This window comes from Molothrus aeneus, chromosome 19 (assembly GCF_037042795.1).
Source record: "Molothrus aeneus isolate 106 chromosome 19, BPBGC_Maene_1.0, whole genome shotgun sequence".
In the NCBI taxonomy this organism is placed as follows: Eukaryota; Metazoa; Chordata; class Aves; order Passeriformes; family Icteridae; genus Molothrus; species Molothrus aeneus.
In genome coordinates, this window is record NC_089664.1 from 7,013,938 (window position 1) to 7,034,428 (window position 20,491).

The 20,491-nt window shown below is 47.5% G+C and overlaps 1 protein-coding gene across 6 annotated transcripts in view; it reads left to right on the top strand.

The window, feature by feature from the left end:
- Nucleotides 1-20,491, top strand: part of PRRC2B (proline rich coiled-coil 2B) — a 46,555-nt gene that overhangs the window by 17,499 nt on the left and 8,565 nt on the right. For 5 of the 6 annotated variants that reach the window (XM_066562985.1, XM_066562984.1, XM_066562990.1 and 2 more), the window contains exons 6-27: nt 979-1,122; nt 1,738-1,979; nt 2,357-2,478; nt 2,946-3,088; nt 3,677-3,767; nt 4,174-4,366; nt 4,737-5,052; nt 5,674-5,867; nt 8,262-8,466; nt 9,199-9,418; nt 10,035-12,101; nt 12,232-12,431; nt 13,106-13,251; nt 13,705-13,846; nt 14,444-14,523; nt 15,229-15,420; nt 15,560-15,754; nt 16,181-16,267; nt 17,183-17,287; nt 17,860-18,052; nt 19,259-19,356; nt 19,974-20,101. In XM_066562985.1, coding sequence (XP_066419082.1) covers nt 979-1,122; nt 1,738-1,979; nt 2,357-2,478; nt 2,946-3,088; nt 3,677-3,767; nt 4,174-4,366; nt 4,737-5,052; nt 5,674-5,867; nt 8,262-8,466; nt 9,199-9,418; nt 10,035-12,101; nt 12,232-12,431; nt 13,106-13,251; nt 13,705-13,846; nt 14,444-14,523; nt 15,229-15,420; nt 15,560-15,754; nt 16,181-16,267; nt 17,183-17,287; nt 17,860-18,052; nt 19,259-19,356; nt 19,974-20,101 — 5,503 coding nt within the window. The remainder of the gene's footprint in view (nt 1-978; nt 1,123-1,737; nt 1,980-2,356; nt 2,479-2,945; nt 3,089-3,676; nt 3,768-4,173; nt 4,367-4,736; nt 5,053-5,673; nt 5,868-8,261; nt 8,467-9,198; nt 9,419-10,034; nt 12,102-12,231; nt 12,432-13,105; nt 13,252-13,704; nt 13,847-14,443; nt 14,524-15,228; nt 15,421-15,559; nt 15,755-16,180; nt 16,268-17,182; nt 17,288-17,859; nt 18,053-19,258; nt 19,357-19,973; nt 20,102-20,491) is intronic. The other variant, XM_066562988.1, reaches the window with a different exon arrangement.

Below are 20,491 nucleotides of genomic sequence, written 5' to 3' on the forward strand. Positions count from 1 at the left end.
GTGTTTCATGCAGCTGTTGCAGAGTCTTTCCTGGAAATTTCACATGGGAGGTCTTGTGCAGTGTGCAAGTTCCAGAAAACTGGAAAAAATGAAAATTACTTAAGCCAGTCTGTCTTGATTCTTCAGGGCAAGGAAGGAGAAAGATAGATGGGACTTTTGTCGAGTCTTCAGTACTCATGGCTGATACTTCTAATAGAATTCTGAAATGCCCTTTTTAAGAGAGCTTTTTAGCCAAGTAACACTAAGAAACAGTTCTCAAAAAAGCAAATCTTTTAATGTGTAATAGTACAATAATGCTTGTAATTTCCTTTTATTCAGTGTTATCTTGCCAACAGATTTAGGAGAATTGCTGTGTTTCGTGTTCCAGTCCCTGGCAGATCTTTAGAATTGACAGAGCTGTTGTTCTGGAGTGACTGATGACTCAGCAAGACAATTGGCCAGTGACTAGAAATGAACCTGACCTGATCTGGCCCGTGATCTGTGTCTTGAAAATGCTGCAGCAGGGAGGAGAGCATAGAACATCTGCCCTTACCCTGTGGTGTTTCACTGATCAACAGAAATTTTAACAATAGATTTCCGTGGCAGAGTGAGGTCTGAGCAAAAAGAGTCTGAATAGAGATGTCAGATACTTGATAGCAGGGTATCAGTTATGAGCGATCTTGCAGAATTCATATCTCTGCCTCTCTCTGAATTCTGTACTTCCCAAAAATAATTGGAAGCTGAGAAAGTTCACTGACTTTGTTGAATATGAGTATTTAAATGAAGAACCTGAGTGTGGGAGTGCTGGGTGAGGGCACGTGTTGGTGACAGTGTCTGAGAGTGTTGGGGATGTGAAGCGAGGTGCTGGTACTGTAGTAATTTGGGTTTAAATGTGCCAGAGGCCCAGGTTCCCAGGAAACACATTTCCAGGCTGATGTCATCAGGGAGTTGAAGCAGTGGAAAGATCTTCTCTGAGTCCCACACTTATTTGTCTGACAGGTTCAAGGGCCTCAAGCCGACTGTTATCCTTCTCTCCCGAGGAATTTCCGACGCTGAAAGCAGCTGGCGAGCAGGACAAGGTTGGCAAAGAAAAGGGCGCCTTAGATCCGTCGTATGGGCCAGGACCAAGCCTCCGCCCCCAGAGTGAGTGAAGGATTGTGTCTGTCTGCCTTATCCCAGCCCAGTAACCCCACTGACCCTGTTTTGTACCAAGAACTTCATCCTTACATTTCTTTTTCTCTTTTTATGAGCTTACACGTGTCAGGCTGCTTAGCACATGATCACAGATTGGCATGTGGTGCTGATGTTCTGTGGTCCAGACAGCCAAGTATGGACTGTCATCTACTACACTGTTTAATAAAAATTGCTGTGTGATTTTGCAAAACAGGCCCCTTCCCGTGCTGGGGGAGCCACAGTGAAATCAGTGTGTGGTGTAAAGAGGCTTCTCTTCCACTGTTTTTGCATCTAATTGGCCTTAATTCTGCAGGGTAAGGACTGTGGAGATGGGGAGCACTCTGATAGGAGTTCAGGTTTATTGGCAAATAAGGACACCACTGGTGCAGCAATTACTTAGTAACAGTTGATGCTGCTCCTCTCTTAAGAAAATAAACACAGTTGGAAATTCTTCTTGATCCTTGATATTTTTCTACAACCTTGGGGTAATTAGGTCTTGACCAGAGTACTTGAGCTTTCGAGACTTTCTGGCAGAGTAGCTGCCTGCATTTACAAATATTAACATAATTATTACCTCCTTTGCAGATGTCACCAGTTGGAGGGAGGGCGGTGGGAGGAACGTCACCTCTGCCACATCTCTGACCGCCTCCCCTGCTGAGCTGGGCAGCAAGACCCCCAGCTCTGGAGACGGGGCCCCCTCCTCAGCGAGCGCCAGCGATGCCAAGGAGCCGTCTCTCCGCCCAGCTCAGCCCCTCCGCAAAGGGGCCTCGCAGTTCATGGGAAACGTCTACCAGCCTCCCACCTACCATGACATGCTGCCTGCTTTTGTGAGTGACCCTTCCTCCACACCTTTGTGATGCCCTTCACTTTTAAGATAAGGGGGGGAGTTGAAGGCAGCTGGGATGTGTTTTCTGGACTTCTGGTTGGCTTCCAGAGCTTGCTCAGGGATCCTTCTCTTGACATGTTTTTAGTCTGTGTAGCACAGCCTTGCTCAGCCCAAGAAGAAGTTGTCCAGTTGTCCTTTTCCCTCTGGAGCTGGAGAGGGAGCCATTAATTAGCACGTGGCCTGTGGGGCAGCCAGATGTGAAATGTTTGTTTCCCCTTTGTGCGGGTGCAGCTACCATGCACATGTTGTAACCCAATCTGGGTAAACCTTCCTGTGGCCAGGAGAAAAACCAGGCTGTTCTGCTTTGCCTCATTCCAGATGTGTCCACAACAGCCATCTGAGACCCCTGCATCGCTGGAGCGAGGGTCTTTCCCTGTTCCTCAGCTTCGGCTTGAGCCCCGGGTACCTTTCAGACAATTCCAGATGAATGACCAGGATGGGTAAGGCTGCCATCACTTTCCCACTTGAGAGGCAGGTTCAGGGTGTGACATGAACCTTAAACTAGGCAAGAATTTGGGCCAAGGATGCAGTTCCATGTGTGAAGCTGCAGGCACCAAAGGGGAACCCTGTTCTTTACCCAAAGCAGCAGAGCTTTTCTCCAGCTATAACAGCAGCTGAAATGCTGCAAGACTATGAGCATTGTGTGTCTGAAGAGCAGGCAGACATGGGAATTGGGGTGTGATCCTAGACTGGAGGGGCTGCAGCTCTGATCTGTAAGTTCTAGGAAGTGGGTACCAGGTATACAAGGGGAAGAAACTGCTGGACAGGGAGAGAAACTTGGATGCATTGTATATAAGTGTATATAAGTATTGATGTGCATAGTAGAAAAGGACTGCTTTGGTGTTACAAACTCAGCTCTGCATTCTTTGATTTTCTTTTTGCTGACCAATTCTGTGTTTCCCTACAGAAAAGAGAACAGGCTCAGCCTGTCTCGCCCAACGCGCCCAGTTCGGCAGCAGCTGGAGCGAGTGCCCCGGCCCACCATCATCAATGCAGAGAACCTGAAGGGGCTGGATGAGCTGGACAATGATGCAGATGATGGATGGGCAGGTAAAGTGCCTTCATGCTCTGGCTTTGCGTAGTTGTGAAATTGGTGTAAATGATGACACAATGGATCCTTCTGATCCTTCCATCACATTGTGCTCAAGGAAGTGGATCTGAAGACTCCTAAAATCTGAAAACACCAAGCACAGCAGGAGGGATAGTACTGTGGGTGCTGGGAAGGAGAATTAGTCCTGCCTGTTCAGTCATGGCATTCAGTATCCAATTGCACACAGTCTGGCTTGGCGACTGCCCTCTCATTTGCAGCCCCCACTCCCAGGCTGTTTGCTGCTCCTCCTCTGGGACCAGTCCAGCTGTTCACTAGTGTGTGTCCACACTGCTCACATATTTCTTGCCTGATGTAGCTGAAGTTGTCCCTGCTCATTGAGGGAGGTTGGTAGATGACATTAAAGGTCCCTTCCAACCCAAGCTCTTCTGTGATTTCCAGGACCAGTGCTGGTCATTTGGCTTTGTGAGTAGTTCATGCCAAGCCTGTGTGTCCTGTAGTTTAGTGCTAAAGGGGGGCATAAGTTTTATCAGAACAAGGGGCCTGTTTCCCTCCTCTCATAAATCTCTTTTCCCTTGCTGCCTTCGTAGGCATTCATGATGAAGTGGATTATTCTGAGAAACTAAAGTTTAGTGAAGATGAAGAAGAAGAAGAAACTCTTAAAGATGGACGACAGAAGTGGTAAGAAGTCATTGTGTTTGCACCTGCAATTTACCTTTAGTAAAAGTGAGCAATACCAGGATCTTTAAAAACTTCTTCTAAATGTGGAGTCTTGATCCCCTCTGATTTGTTACTGTGACTTCATTGATTTTACTGGGCAGTGTTTGAGTGGTCTTCAAGGCTTTGTGTAGGTCTAGCAGCTGACTTAGAGTTTGCCAGGCTTTTTTCCTCGTCTTTTCTCACCTTTATCCTGCTGCACAATAGTGGAGTTGAACCTTATGTACCTTCAGAGAAGCGCATCACTTGTACTGGTGGTTTTTTTGTGGTCTTTCCTTTTTATTAGTCAGTTGCCTTTGCCACTTGATTAGGCTCCAAGTGCTTTTTGAAACAAGTAGCAGATGCAATAATAAAGCTGTTTATGTGACAGGAACAGCTGGGATCCCAGAAGGCAGCGACAGTTGTCCCTGAGCTCTGCAGACAGTGCAGATGTCAAGCACACCTTGGAGGAAGGAAAGAATTGGAATGATTCAGTTGCTTTGTCCCGGCCAGTCCGGAAAGCACAGGATTCACAGCAGCCTCCAAGGAAGCTGAATGGCTGGAGCTCTGCCTCAGAATACCAGGTAGGTTGAACTCATGAGGATGAGCTGGAAGCCCATCACTGTCCATAAGAGGCCAGTTTAACATTTTACTGGAAATGGGATGCTGATGAATTTCTCTATTCTTAGTTTATATCCACCTGGAGAGAAATCTATCTGCATAGCACTTCCACTAGGGAAAAGAAATTGAAGCTGGTCCAGAACAGTGGGGTTGTCAGTGAGAAAATGGAGTTACTGAACCAATTATCAATAGCTCTTCCCAGTAACAGGGGGATTTGTGCTTGAGGATAGAGGGGAGGGAGTCAGAAGGAGATATTGTCACCACGGGATGCAGATCTCAAGATAGAGGCGTTGGTTGGATCACACTTCTGGAGGAATGTTTTTTCTCTGGCAGAAGCCCGCACTGGGAAGTGTTCTCAGACAGCAGTCCCTCGAGGATAAAGAAGAAAAGGTGCCTGTGAGACAGAAGTTTGTGCACTCTGAGATCTCTGAGGCTGTCGAGAGAGCCAGGAGGCGACGGGAGGAGGAGGAACGGCGAGCCAGGGAGGAGCGCCTGGCAGCCTGTGCTGCAAAGCTCAAGCAACTTGATCAGAAATGCAAACTGGCTCAGAAGAATGGGGAGACCCAGAAACACACAGAGAATGAAGATGTGCAACCTCCCAGCACAGAGAAAAACACTACACAAGAGAATGGCCATGCTTTCCGTAAAGGTACAGAAACACTGCCTGCCTCACCCTGTAAAAATTGCTTTTTTTGCTGTTGTGCTGATATTTTAGTTGGAGTGGGGGAGTTCCTGGGAGGGAGTGTTCAGAGGGTCCTTCAGCTGCCCTTGAGAGATCAGCTGCTGCTTGTATTCTGCATAGTATTTTGGGTTGTTGACAAAGGTTGATTAAATAAAAAAAGCTATTAAAACAAATGCAAACTTCAGTTGCCTTTATCTGTGCTCAGTGAGCTGTGCTAGCAGAGGGCTTGTTGGAATGGGCCTCATGGGCTTCTCATGATTGGATGATAATATTAAGTGCTCGTGGCCATAGATCAGAAAACCAGTAAGTGCTGCCAGGTTTAAGAACTAATGGGGAAAAGGACTTTCTCCCCAGTGCTTAAGCAGAAGGCTGATAGTAAAGGAGGATCTCAGAATTTATCGTTAAAATAAGATGGACAAAACCCTCTCTAGGGCTGTCAAGGTAAAGGATGTTCTGTATAGGATTGTAGTAAGGTTCAGCCATGTGTTACAATCAGGACATGCCACCAGCTGTGTATGTTGTGTGGTGATGGTGCAATCGCAGCTCTGTCATGAGCAGGCTCTTGAAGGATTGTTTTCTTCTCTGCAGCAACCCCTGAGTTTCACACACAGGATGCTTCTGTTGGCTATCTGGAAGAGGAGAGTCCTGCTCCAGCAGCAGCAGCCCAAAGCAGCAGTGAGGAGGAGCTCAGAGAAGCTCCCTCACCAGCACAAGAATTCAACAAATACCAGAAGTCTCTTCCCCCACGATTCCAGAGGCAGCAGCAGCAGCAACAGCAGCAGGTAAATGGCTCACAACCCATTTTCTGGACCCCCAGTAAACCATTGTCTTTGCTCAGTTCTCAACACCATCAGTCTTTGGGCTGGGAGGAGATAAATGGGGTTTTACCCTGGCCTTTTTCAGTACTTCTCATCTTGGAAATATCCTGGAAGTGCTCTCTGTGGGCTACATGGGTTTTCCTTGCACCCTATGATGCTCGAACTGTTGTGGGTAGAGCTCTGCCAGGTTTGTCACTTGCCTGGGAGAAAAATACAGTGCTGTCAGAAATGTTCACTTGTCTTGCATGGTTGTCTGGGCATCTCCTGACAGTTGGAGCTCTTAGGACTGTGGTTTGTGGCAGAGCTCTGGTTTGCAAATGTTCATGAGCAGGAGAAGCTGTGGATGTTCCCACATCCAAAACCATGAGTGGCTGTCTTGGTGCTTGTGTAGGCCTGGCCCAGGGGAGGTTCTGTTCTTTGGGCTAGCCTTGAACCTGATGAACATCTCTTTTTACTCTCTGGCACAAGATGAGCTGCTGTTCTTCAGCACTGCTGCAGTGCCTGAATACACAGCACAGGGGAAGGGGAAACCCTTGGGGTTCAGCTGCTTCCATTTCACTCAGTGCTTGCTGTGTCCTTACCATTGTAGGTATGGGCAGCCATTTGCTTGCCAGGGCAAACTGTGCTTAGTTTGGCGAGTTCCTGGACTGCTTCTGGACTTGGAGGGAGTTTGGGAGTGGCACACTTCTCATTCCACCTCCTGCCTTTGCAGAGGGGCTGATCCTTTGCTCAGCTCTCATCTAATACCTACTTAGATTTTTTTTTTTCTGGGAGGTTCTTTGAGATCATTGTTTTCTTTGCACTGTAAAAATGTTTGGTCTTAAATGTTTCATTTTTGTTGCATTGAAAACTCTTCTGGGGCACTGAGACCTCAGCTGAGCTGCTTTGTGCATCTTGGCTCTTGCCTGACCTTTCAGTGCTGTATGTGCCATACGTGCTGTGCAGCTCTGCTGCCAGATGCAGTGAGTCTCTGTAGGGCAGCAGAGCCAAACCAAGGGACAGAGTATTCAGGCTTCAGATAATGCAAAGTTAATTGCCATTCTTCATAAAATAACCACTTGAAATGGGATATCATCAATGCTGCTGCAGATCTTAGGGAAGAGCTCACAATTGGCTTTTGCTCAGTAATTGCTCTTTTATGGATGTTCCCTGTGCTCATTGCTCGGCAGTTGACATTTTCATGATTCAGATGTACAGCAGCAAATGCTGCCTAATGTTGCTCTTGAAAAGAGCTGCTCTTAAACTAAAAAAATTGGATGTCTTTGCTGTCATGCTAATAATACCACAGGTCATCACTAGTGGAAGAACATGAAGTTTTATTTTATTTTCTCTTATCCTCTGTGATGTTAGTATGTATGAGGCAGTGCATGTTTTGGCTGGCTTGTATTGCTGCTTTGGTAGCTCCATGAAGAGAATAAAATGGAAAAGTGATGGTATTGTGAAGGCAATATTTTCTCTGAGGTACCAGAGGACTAGGTAATGTAGATATAATCTGCATTTATCAGAGCCTTCCTTGCTGTAATGATGTGTCAGATTCAGATTTAAAGGTGTCTCTTTTGCTCTGCAGTTGGGGATTGGCTTTTTTAATAAACAGTTCCAGTATCTGACACTGTTCTAAGCTTAGCAAAAAAATATGGTGGCACGTTTTGACAAGTAAGTAGATGCATTTGATGTTAATTGGAGCTGTTTAGTGTTTGAAAGCTTTCTTCAGTACACAAAACTCCTTTCAAATATATATTATTTTTGGACCTTCAGCAAAAGTTAAATGTCAAATCAAATTAGCATCATGGCAGTCCTCAGCTAAAGGAAGGTGGACTGGCTGTGTGGGAGATGGGGAAACAACCTGCAAGTGCCAGCCTGTCTCTGAAGGATGCCCAGGAAACACTGTAAAATATTAATAGCTCTCTTAATGTGATTTAGGTTGTTTTTATCTAATCTGTTAAGCTGACAGGGGTGGAACTAATATATCTACACACTAAATAAATTAGAGATGCATTTCCTGGAAAATGTAACATCTCCTGAAGTATTTGGTTCCAGTTAGGAAGTGGTGTTTGACAGGAAGCTGTCCTGTATTCATTCAGGAGCGTTGAGAAGATGCAAATGGTGGTCTTAAAGCTGATCCCTTGTGTTTGGCCACATAGGCTGGCCCACAGTGGTGTGGTAGCCTGGCTGCTCTGGTATTACAGAATAACAACTGCCAGATTCCCAGCTGGGAGTGAATTAGCCCTGTCTGCCCCACCCTCCCATCTGATCAGAGATTGATCCTTTGGTGGCGCGTGTTTTCCTTTGGCTGACCAGCACCCCAGTGTGATTCCTGGCCTCACAGCCATGTCCAATGGCCCATGGTGTTCCCTGCAGGAGCAGCTGTACAAGATGCAGCACTGGCAGCAGCAGGTCTATCCTCCCCCGTCGCACTCCCATCCCCAGCGGCCGTTCTACCCGCCGCACCCGCAGATGCTCGGCTTCGACCCCCGCTGGATGATGATGCCGTCCTACATGGACCCTCGCATGGCCCCGAGCCGCACCCCCGTGGATTTCTACCCTTCAGCCCTTCACCCTTCAGGTGAGCTGTTGCCAGTGTTTATCTTGGCTGTTGAGTTGGTTCATATCTGGAGATTTGCTGTGTTGTCTTAACCTCTGTCCAGACTTTGCGTTCTGGCTGGCATCCCTTCTCTGGGGGTGAGAAAGCTGGTTGCAGTGGGAAGTGGTGAGAGACTGGGAGGGAAGACATGAAGACGTGTCTGTCCATTCTCTGCACTGCAGTGGGAGACATTCCCTGACTGCTTTCTGACCTTAGTGGATGTGACTGATCTTGCCCCTTGGAGGAAAGGGTAGCAGATCCACTGATCTTGCCTGTTGGAGGAGAGGGATGAGTTTTGCAGTTACTGTAATAATGTAAACTCTTAATAGACCCCTTTTAGGCAGTGTGATGGACAAACCCTGTAGTTCCTGAACTGTGCACTTTGCACCTTCCTATATTGTCCTAATCTTCAGCGGTGTGAGTGTAAACATCAGGATGTATAAATCATTCCCTGGAGTTGGTGGATTGCTTGATCCCAAGCCAGTGATGCTGTGTAGTGTCTGTGTGGGCTGGGCTGTGAGAGCTGTCATCTTCTGTATCACTCCAGGTGTATTTCCCAGCTGTGCATTTTCCAAGCACAGGCTTTACAAGGGAGGTTTCCATGGCTGCAGCCGCCTGCTGCCTGAGAAGGAAGGGGAGTCAAGCTAGGAGATTGTTAAATTCTTCTTGTCTGTGAAATCCTGGTGCTAATGGCATGAACTCTGTTGTGAGCAGGAATTATGAAGCCCATGATTCAGCAGGACTCCATCAGTGGGAGCAGCTGTCGGTCTGAAGATCAGAACTGTCAGGCAGGGCAGGCAGAGAGGAAGACTGCTCCCTTGGATCCTGTGCCAGTGTGGGGCCAGGACAGCTACACACCCCTGCAGAGCAAAGGATACTCCCTGTCACATCAGAAACAGGCTGACAACATGAGCATGGAGGGGCTGCATGCCAGGTGAGTGCAGAATTCCCCTGTCCTCATGCATGCTGGGATGGGAGGTGCTGCTGTAAGCCATCTGCTGAAAAGCAGGTGTAGAGCTGGCCTGAAAGATGTCTGTGAACAGGCCCAGGTTCTGATCTGGGAGCACTCTTACATTCCTGAGTGTTTTAGCTGGTTTGCACAGAGCTTTTGAGCTATCTGGCCAGCTTGGAGCCTGTTTGGAGGGAGAGGAGGACTTGTCACCTACATGGGAAGGTATAAAAAGCCATGAGTCAAAAAATCTGATGATTGCTACTTTGTCTCCTACTTTGTTTGGACATTCTACAGCAAATTCTTTGTTTTCAGATCTCCACATCATTGGAGGTTAAATCTCCCTTCATTTCTTAAGTTTGCTGCCCATCATAGGAACTGTTTTTCTTTATCATGTATTGATTTAGCAAACCAGGCAGTACAGCCTGGGGCCACAGCAGCTTTGCCCAGCATTTTGGTATTTATCAATTTATCAATTGCCTCATGGTTTACCATAAACTGCAGTTTATTTCTTTTCACCTCTTGTGTCTAGCCTGGGCCCTTGGTTTTCTGCTATGCTCTGCATTACCTGACTTTCCTTTGTTGTTTGTTCTGTTCTCAGGAGTGAAAGTTACTCTGCTTCTGGAAGGCCGGAGAGTCTGAGCACTCAGCGAGATCTCTTTGAGGAGAGAAGGGAGGAGTATTTGAATGCTTTTGACAAGAAGGCCCAAGCAGACTTTGACAGCTGCCTGTCCTCTCAGAGGATAGGCCAGGATCTCTTGTTCCAGCACCAGGAGAGTGTGCAGGAAGCCTGTCCTGCTGGCAGCCGCCATACGAACCTGAGGTGTTCACCCCTGGAACCTGATTTTATCCAAGCAGAGAAGAAGCCTGAATATAATGGTTGGGATATCAGCCACCATCAGAAACCTGCAGAGACAGCAGCAGAAGTTGCTGAAGAAGTACCCCGGGATGAGCAGTCCTTCAGTGCTGACCCCTGGAAGAAAGAAGGAGCCAATCCCAAGCAGGCCACTGAAGAGACACCAGAGTGGGCTCCTGAGAGCCGCAGCACCAGCGGGCAGCCCCAGGAGCAAATGGGGAGGACACGGCGGTCAGGCCCCATTAAAAAGCCAGTCCTGAAAGCCCTCAAGGTGGAAGAGAAGGAGAAGGAGATGGAGAAGGTTAAACTGGAGGGAGAGGACAGCTCACGCCCGCTGAAGGAGAAGGCAGCTGTTCAGAAGGTAGAAAATGAGTCAGATGACTCTGCTGCCTTGCTCAACTCCACGCGTTACCTGCTGGATGACAAAGGTTCTTCCCAAACCAGCCTTGCACGAGAGGCTGAGAAATCCCAAGAGGAAGAAGAGGAGGAGGAGGAAGAAGAGAAGCCAGAAAGAACCTGGGAGAACAAACTATCCAGAGAAAGCAGCGATCTCCCTCCCACAAAAAGAAACAACTGGATCTTCATCGATGAGGAGCAAGCCTTTGGTGGGAGAGGTCAAGGGCGCGGGCGAGGGAGAGGCTTCAGAGAGTTCACTTTCAGAGGCCGAGGCACGGTTGTGAGCAGCAGGGGGGTCTACAACAACAACAACAACCAGAGGAGCAGCCGGGGCCGAGGGCTCCGGGAGTTCAACCAGCCAGAGGACTTCCCCAGGGGCAAGCCAAGGCGCCGGATTGCCAGTGAGACACACAGTGAGGGCTCAGAGTATGAGGAGCTCCCCAAGCGTCGCCGGCAGAGGGGCTCGGAGAACAGCAATGAAGGCTCTGTGCTGGACAGAGAGGACAGTGATTTGAAAAAGGGAGACTTCAAAGAGTCTTGGAGGTCCAACAAAATCTATTCAGATGATCACAATAGCCTGGATCCTAAGATGAGAGCTCCAAGAGCCTTTGGGAGATCACTGCCACCGAGGCTGAGCAACTCTGGCTATGGGCGAAGAGGGTTCATGGAGAAGCCCACCCAGTGGCAGGGCAGGAGTGGGGGAGGAGGGTGGCAAGAGTACAGCCACTCGTCTCCATCAGACACTTTTGGGAGCAGGCAGCAGTCTGACAGGGACTACATTCAGGATTCTTACAAACACACGGATTCCTTCTCCAGCCGGGTTTTTGATGAGAGTCATCTGGATGACAAAAGGCACTTTTTCCAGGAGGATTACTCAGCAGATCAGGAGAACATTGAGAACAGGCCCTTCAGGAGGCGGCGTCCTCCCCGCCAGGACAAACCCCCACGGTTCAGACGCCTCAGGCAGGAGAGGGAATCACTTGGGCAGTGGAACCCCGAGGAGGGGGGCCCTAATCTGCTGCCCAGCCAGTGGCCAGGCAGACCCAAACTGGGCACTGCAGAGAAGAGCAGCATCTCGGGCAGACGCTCTCCTGAGCTGTCCTACCAGAACTCTTCAGACCATGCCAACGAGGAGTGGGAGACAGCGTCTGAGAGCAGCGACTTCAGCGAGCGGCGGGAGAGAAGAGATGGAGCTCCAGAGAGTGAGGGCCAGCTGGAAGGTGGCCTCAGCACTGGGAGCTTGGGAGAGAAGAGGGAACTGGCAAAGAGGAGCTTCTCAAGCCAGAGGCCGCTGGTGGACAGGCAGAGCCGCAAGACTGAGCCAGCAGGGTTTGCAGAGCAGTCTGTCAGGACTGGTGTGGGAGCAGCTTCCAGATATGAGAGCCAGCAGAATGGGACCCTGATAAAGAGCAAAAGGTAAAGTTGTTTTCTGATCTGTGATATATGCAGATGTTGGAGTGGACATACACCCCATGCATTTTCTTCTTGTCATTCCTATTCTCGTTCTACTGACAAAACTAAATCCTTTCCCTTCTTTCTTGTGTAGGTCTACAGAAGAAGGAGGAGGCCTTGGCAACACCAGTGGTGGGAGCAGCCACTCCATTTATAGCTTGGATAGGGCCTCCCATGTGAACTCAGAGAGTGCTGAGGGGCCAGGTAAAAAGCCAGAGAAGGAGCACAAATCCACTGCACAAAGAGCAAGTGAGAAGGGAGAGGCCTTGTCACAGTTTGAACTGAGTTATGGAAGTGAGTATCTTGATTCATTTGTTTCTTTAAGAGGATAACATATTATGGCTGACTGATTAAAGCCAGATTGATGCAATCCAGTGTAATTTTTAATATCAGGTTAGGGGCTTTTTTCCATTTATTTATAGAAACAAGGAAATTTTTGTGTATCTAAATAGAAAAATGGAAACTAAAATTGTTGTCGTTAAATTTTAAACACAAACTTTTCAGCGAGATCTGACAGTGTCTCTAATGTTTCTTCTATAGAAAGTTTGTATTTAGGGAAAATATTTCTGTATTTCTCTCTAAGATGCTAATGTATTTAGGCTTGAAATTTATGTTGTGTGAAGGAAGTTGAGAGAGGATCCAGAGTGGGGAATTGGAGGCTGAGCTAATGGCAAGGAGGCAAGAAATTAGTATCTCTGAAAAGAGAATTACCTGAGTTATCACACAGCTCCTCTGGCTGAAGTGTGCTCATCTTGAAACAGAGGAGACAGCAAAGTCCTGCAAGATAAAAGTGGCTGGTAGATGTCAGCAGACTACATTCTTTTATTTTCTAAATGTAGCTGCTATGTTGCTAGGTGAACTTATTGTGGCATGGATCCTCTTTGGAGTGCACTGTTTAAATTACTGCAATTATAAAGCTTTATATGCACACACATGTGCACTGTGTTCTCTCTGTGTGCTTTGTTCAGGTACCATCATTGATAATCGGGTGTCGAACACAGCAGAAGAGAATGAAGTTGGTTCCATGGCAGGGGAAGGTTTCATTGAGGTTCTCACTAAAAAGCAGCGTCGTTTGCTGGAAGAGGAGCGAAGGAAGAAGGAACAGGCTGCTCAGGTGAGGAATGGCAGGCAGAAAAGTTGGACCTGTTACATGGTTTGGATTGCAGTCAGAGAAACAGGGCCCCAGAAAGTGTTTGTATGAACAGAAAAAGGTACAGTTGACAGTGCCAAAATAGTACAGATCCTGTATTGGGCCCCAGAATTGTATTTAGGGCCGCTGGTATGAAAAGGAGAGTTTGATTTCTGACCATTCTTGGCTTGCAGCAAAATTGGTAATTGGGAGTTAAGTTTCTAGGGTGGTCTTCATCCAAAGCAGTTTGGCTCTCTAAGCCAGCTGCTGGCTCTTTGGTGGGATATTGGGCAGCAGGAGCGGTGCAAAGCAGGATGACTTTGCACTCTGCCTCTGTTGTTGCCAGAAGAAAACCTCACACTGCAAAAAGCAGCTCTTGCAGCCTTGTTAGCCTGGGGGGAACCTCCCAGCCTGACACCTGTGCCTTTCCTGTCACAGGCACCAGCCAAGGCCCGCGTCCTTCAGTCGCGCATTCCTCCACGATTCGCTAAGAAGCAGAACAGCCTGTGCTTGGAGCAGGGTGATGTAACAGTGTCTGGAAACAGCCTGGGCACAGAGATCTGGGAGAGCAACAGCCCAGGTAGGCTTGGGTCTGTTTGTTCCAAAGGGTTTCACAGAGCTGGAGTCCTCTGGGGTGTGCAGCAAGGATGGGGTCCGTGGTTCAGAGGAGACAACCCTCTCCTGTCTGATGGTGGGAGTGGGAGGGGAGCTGGCAGACATGTGGAGCAGCCTCTGTGCTAAGCTCCACTGTTCAGCCATCCTACTCCTGTTGCTGGCCATGTCAGTCTCCTAATCTGCTTCTTGGGTCTTTGTTTCACATCAAGTTACTACAATACAGCATTTTATAGCTGCTTGGGCTGGATCTACTTTTTCTTATTTTGCTTTCCTACATTTTCTCATCTCTAGCCTTGAGTGGTTAGCGCCTCCCTTGTTTCTCTCTGGCCTTTCTCTTGTTATGTTCCCTAAGAAATCTCCTCCCCGTTCTCTACTCTCGCTCCTCATACCCTGTGTTCTCTGCTGCATCATGTCTCAGATGTCTGGGCAACACTTAATGTTCTGAGGTGGTGAAAATACCCTTTCTCATGTCTAGAAATGGAAGGTGGATGGTGTAATGTGTACAGGGTGTGCTCATAGCTGTGTTTCAAGCAGCTGAACCCTGCCCTCCATTCTCTTCCAGCACTTTCTGTTCAGTCTCCTGGCAGCGATTCCTGGAGCAAGCCTGTAAATACCTTTAATGGTACTGAGTCCAGCACCGAGGTAAGTGGCTCCTAAGGTGCCCTTCAAGGTATTGTGTGTATAAAGTATTAATGCAGGTGGCTTTTATGCTTCTCATTGCTCCATCTGTGCTTAGTGACTCCCAGCTCTGCTTGTGCCATTTTAAACCGTCTCTTTGCAGTTTTAATTTGAGCTTGACGCTGTTCAAATCTTGACCTAAAGAGCCAAGCCAGCACTGCTTGGTGTTGTGTATGGGTATAAATCTGGAGTAACTGTGTGATAGAGCTATTCCAGGGTTATGCTCATCACTGGGTGCACACTGTGGTCGAGGAGGGTGGAATCCCTTAGGTCCTGTTTGTGCCTTGTGCCTGTGAGCAGTGTATAGCTGTAGCCTTAATGCAGGGAGGGCAGAGGATTTCCTGAAGGCTTCATCTCTGGAGACCAAGAGTTCAAATTTGGTTTGGGTCCCATGTGAAGCGAGTTTGGCAGTCTCAGCCTAGCTGTTCTGTGGGACACATTTCCTTCCTCTGAAGCCATGGTCTGGTTGGTGCATCAGTTCACCTGTCTCAGGGCTGTGTAGAGCTGAAGGAGCAGCCAAGGCGTGCTGCAGGTCAGGCCCAACTCCTTTGCAGTTAACCAGGATGGCGATTTGAAAAAGGGACGTGGTCTTGCTGTTTTCTGGGATGTTTTTCCTCGGTGATGCTGGGTCGGAGTCCGGGGCTTTAACACATTTCGTGCTTTGCATAGCAGGGATTTAAAGGCAGCCAGGGGGATAGTGGCATTGACTTGAGCGCGGAGTCTCGGGAATCCTCCGCGACCTCCTCTCAGCGCAGTTCTCCATATGGCACCCTCAAACCAGAGGAGATGAATGGGGCTGGCCTGGTGGACTCAAAGCCTGACTGCCAGAAGGAGCAAGTGCAGAAGCAAACTGATAAAAAGGTAATCTGGATTCGCAGCCAAGCCAGAGCACAGAGTGAGAGACGTTGTGAAGTGGTTGTGTTGTTCTTGATAGCATTTTTAAGGCTTGAGGTTGGGTTATTCGGTCTTTGTGTCTCAGCCTCTCTGCTTTCCTGTTAAGGATTCAGATCAAGGCTCAGGACAGAACAAGGAACACAAGCCCGGACCAATCGGCAACGAACGCTCCCTGAAAAACAGAAAGGGTTCGGAGGGAACGGAACGGCTGGAAGGGAATATTCCCCCTGTTAATGGGGTGGAAATTCACGTGGATTCTGTACTTCCTGTGCCACCCATTGAATTTGGAGTAAATCCTAAAGTGAGGATTGAATTTAATTTTATCTTCTTGGTGGTTTGATCTTGTTGAGGCATGAAAAGTGGTTTGAGGCAGAAGGATTATTTAGAGGAAGCTTCTAGCTGTAGGTTTGCCTTAGATTTCCTTACTGACACAAACCAGGTACACAGGATGTTCTGGCAAACATTTAGTGTCCACTTGGAAATACTGTCCCAGGGACCAGCTGGGGTGGTAACAGAGGTGAGGGAGAAAATCATGGCCAAGCTTTTGTCTGCCTCTGGGGGTTGCCTGCTGCTGAGTGCTGAGAAGTGTTTTCTGTTTGCAGCAAGGCTTACTGGAGATCAATCTTAAGTTTGTAGTGTCATAATTCAGGCTAGAGTCATTAACCATGAAAAACAGAGGGGTGGCCCATGGATCTGGATTTGAATTTTTTGTGTTTTGCTTTTTCAGGACTCTGACTTCAGTTTGCCACCTGGTTCTGCCTCTGGCACTGCAGCTAACCCTGTCACCAAATTGCAGGATGCCTTGGCCAGTAATGTAAGTGCTTTTTTCTTTTGGCATTGATTCATTGGAGATACTCCTTAGGTAAATGTCAGATGCTTCCAAAGAGAGGAAGCATGTCTGCATCATATTTCATGCTTAGTCAGCACATATCACTGAAATGTAAAATGGAAATCTCATGATACTGTGGTAAAATGAGTGTCACAAACACAGAGGTCATTATAATTGTGACCTATGTAAAGCCATCTCTGAGATGGCCAGTCTCTTCCCCTAAGACACACAAGTGTTGGACATGGCCATGATGCAGATGATGACATGTTTAGACCCAGACTGCCCAACTTCCTCAGAAGGTTTCACCTGTCACAGCAAGGCAGAGAACTGTGACGTGGTGGTCAGGCCTTTTTGGAGGTTTCCCAGCTTATTCCAGCCCTCTGGGGATTTCATTATTTTCTGTGAAAGAGTGAGCACACTGAAAGCCCAGCTGGTAGCTCAGCTGTAGACAGCAATGTGAGACACACACAAAGCTGCTTTTGAAATGTCTTCAAGTTTGTAGGCTGTCTGCTTTTGATTTTGGAGACTTGTCTTATAGGATGTTTCTTTTCAGAAACAGGTTTTGTGTGAAACTTAGGTAGTTTCTAAGACTGGTACAGCAAGGAGAACTCTTCTGCAAATGGAAGTTTTTGGATCAAACTGATGGTTAAATGGAAGCTGATAAAGTTCAGCATAGAGGGGTGTCTTTGCACATAACCAAAGCCTCCTTTATTGCAAGAGCAGAATAGACCCCAGTTGAACGTGGTACTTGGCTCGTGCAGTACCCTTGGGGACTGAATTTTTTGATGTGCACTTACTGGAGCTGCCCAGCTGAAGCTCTGTCAGCCTTGGTGGCTCATACTGTTCTCCTAAGAGTTCACAAAAATCACAAATATTCACCTTTTATGACTCTCCCCTCAGGCAGGGTTAACACAGTCCATTCCCATCCTGCGAAGGGATCATCACCTCCAGCGCTGCATCGGCCTGAACCCCATGTCCTTCCCCACTGCTGACCTGACTCTTAAGGTAAGGAAGATGAAGGTGTCTGGATACCATGTCTCTGTGGGGAGATCTTTCCCAGAGTATTTTGTTAGGTATTGCTAAACTTTAATTAGCTTTTGTGAAAGTTGTGCATATGTGCTGTTCAACATGAGTGCAGGGGTGTGTGTTTGAAGTCCTGAATGCAGGAAGTCCTTGCCAATTGTAGAACTGAGTGCAACAGAGCTTTCCTATTTCTGTACTGGGCAAGGTGGCTGCTCAGGGATCCTGGGAAGCCTGGTGGTGTAAAGAGAGGGAAAAAGCAAACAAAACCCACCCAAATGTACAAACAAGAACAACAAAACCAAATAAACCAAACCAAAACCCTACTCCATCCCAAACTTGAGAAGCTCAGCAAATACCAAGGGATTTGAGTATTTGTGAAGGGTTCTTGTCCATTAGAAATTGTTGTAGAATCCCCTGACTTCAGACCTGTCAGCTTTCCACTATGCCTAGAGTGCGGGGAATTTGAGCTCACAGGACACACATGAGCAACTGTAGGCTTTGGTAATGTCCTCCCCATTTGAACTGTCTGTAGTTATTGTTCTTTGTTTCCATAGATGGAGTCTGCTCGTAAAGCTTGGGAAAACTCTCCGAGTTTACCAGAACAGAACTCCCCAGGAGGTGCAGGCTCAGGCATCCAGCCTCCTTCCAGTGTTGGAGCTTCCAACGGTGTCAGCTACAGCTCTTTTGGTGGAGTTTCTATGCCTCCCATGCCTGTGGCATCTGTAGCACCTTCTGCATCTATTCCAGGTACCTGCAAACTGCAGCAACCTTTGCGTTGTCTGGTTGTTATCTGGGAGCCATCCTCTGGTTCTCCTAGATGAGAGCATGGTGAGAAGAGCTTCTGTGTAGAGTAACTGGCTGGTTGGTGTTTGACAGATCCTTAACAACCCAGGCAAGGCAGAAAGAGGGACTGTCTCCCCATTTAAAGAATGTGACTGGTGAAAGCTTAATACAAAGACAGCTTTCCCTGTGTAGTGACAAGTGTCTGATGTCTCAATAGATTTTGCTTACCCTTTACTGTGTGCCCAGTAGAATAGAAGCAAAGAGACCTCTGGCTGAGAGGCTTCAACGCTCCCAATATCATTATCAGCCATTCCTCTGCTTGTTTTGCCTTTGAAGCCAGAGGTTCTGAGCACCTTTTGCTTTTAGCAAAACAGCAACTGGCTTACAACTCACAGAACTCTGGGAGAGGGCAAGGTGTTGCTGCCTTTTAGTTAAAGGAAAATCTTAACTCAGTCATGTTAGTGTGTGTAATTAGGGAGAGTATCTTGGAAAGAGGAAATGTGCTGGGATTCTCTCCATGGGATGACTCCTGAGTCCCAAAGGGCTTCTCATGTATGCCCTGTTTTTCTCCTGTCTCAGTTCAGGAACAGAGTGAAATGTGTAGTGACTCTGTTGTTAGCTTCCACTTGGTAAACAGATTGTTCCAAGTCAGGTGATTTCCTTCCTCACCCACCCTAATCTTGCTCCTTAATCCTGTGGTTCATATCTGCACAAAAGCACAGGAGTGGCACAGCAGTTACTAATTGGTGCCACCCTTGGGATGAATATGGCTTTTAGATCTCATGTGTCAAGGCATTAAATGCTGTGTTTGCTCTTTCTGTCTGTCAGAGCTGCAAAGATGAGATGATTGCAGAGCAGATTTCTGGCATTTAGTTCAGAGTACAGGTTACCAACTTCTGAGCTGCTAGTGTCTCATTCTTTTGTGGAGGTGGGAAACCTGGGTTTACATTTAGCCTCTGACAGGAAGGTATGATTAATTCTCAGCAATCCTGCTACTGCTGATGTTGGTTTGTGGATTTAGGAGCTTTACAGACACTTCTGAATGGGTACTACGTTTGTGTTAACTTGCTGAGAGGTGGGAAATAGTCTTGACCTGCAAATCTCTGCAGTCTGCTGTGCCTGTATCTCCCCTGTACCTTGAATTTACAGCCTGCCTTTTGTGATGTGCAGGTAACCATATTCCACCCCTGTATCTGGATGGCCACGTGTTTGCGAGTCAGCCCCGCCTGGTCCCTCAGACGATACCTCAGCAGCAGAGCTACCAGCAGGTAAGGGAGCAGTACAGCTTGCAGGTGGTTCTTCAGGGATTCTTCATGGTGGAACTTAAGAAACAAAGAGTAATTTTTCACTTTCACAGTCCAAAGGAGATTAGGTGTGGCTCCCTTTAGGTTCCTTGAATGCTGCTTCCCAGTGGGTGTCAGAGGTTAGTGAAACTGAAGGGAGGGAATTGAGGAGTTCTTCCCCTTCTCTACCAGTGCCCTTGGACTGGTTTTAACTGAAGTAGATGCTGAGACCTGAGTGAAATGAAGTGACTTTTGGTGAATTCCCCAGCCAGTCAATAATAAGGGGTAACTTTACTAGTAAATAGAATGTTGATAGGGCTGGGGAGAGCCTCTTTCAAGGTAGAGTAGAGGCAGGTGAGAGCTGGGATTGTCACTGCCTGCTCTGTGTGAGGAGCATGTTGGTTCCCTCGTGTCCATCAAATGCCTCTTGCAGGGTGCCTGGGCAGTGTGTTCCCAGTGTGTGCTGCTGTTCTGGGGTAAAGGCCCAGTGTAGGTAATTGTCACTACAGATGGACTCATGCAGGAAACTGATGGGTTTCTAACAGCCCTGGAGAGTTTCTGGCTCCTATTGTACCTCTCAGTTATATTATTTTCTTCTGCAGGCTGCTGCTGCTCAACAGATTCCCATTTCCCTACACACATCCTTACAGGCCCAAGCTCAGCTTGGACTGAGGGGTGGTCTGCCTGTTTCCCAGTCCCAGGAGATGTACAGCTCCATACAGCCCTTCAGGTAACTGCTGCCTGTTTTCCTTTCCTTGTGGCTTGCTCTCTTATGTTCCTGGTGTTGTCTGTGTACATTGGTCAGATACCCCACACTCATCTCCCCTTTCTCCTTTGTTCAAATGCTGTTTCCTTTCCCTAATAACAGTGCCAGTGTAGGGAGCATGAGACTGAAAAATCTGAATTAGTAGTTAGTGCTTCAAAAGCCTAAACACTGAGGTTTAAAAAAAACAATCCTTCTTAGTTGCTAGAGCTGTTGGAATCTTTAACTTCTGATTTTTTCCTGCTTTGCAAAACTGCTGCAGACTTTAGGTAACCTGAATCCTGCCTTAACTGCTAATGCACAGGTTGTTTTGTGGGATATTGAAACATTAATATTAGATACTATGCAATGTTATTC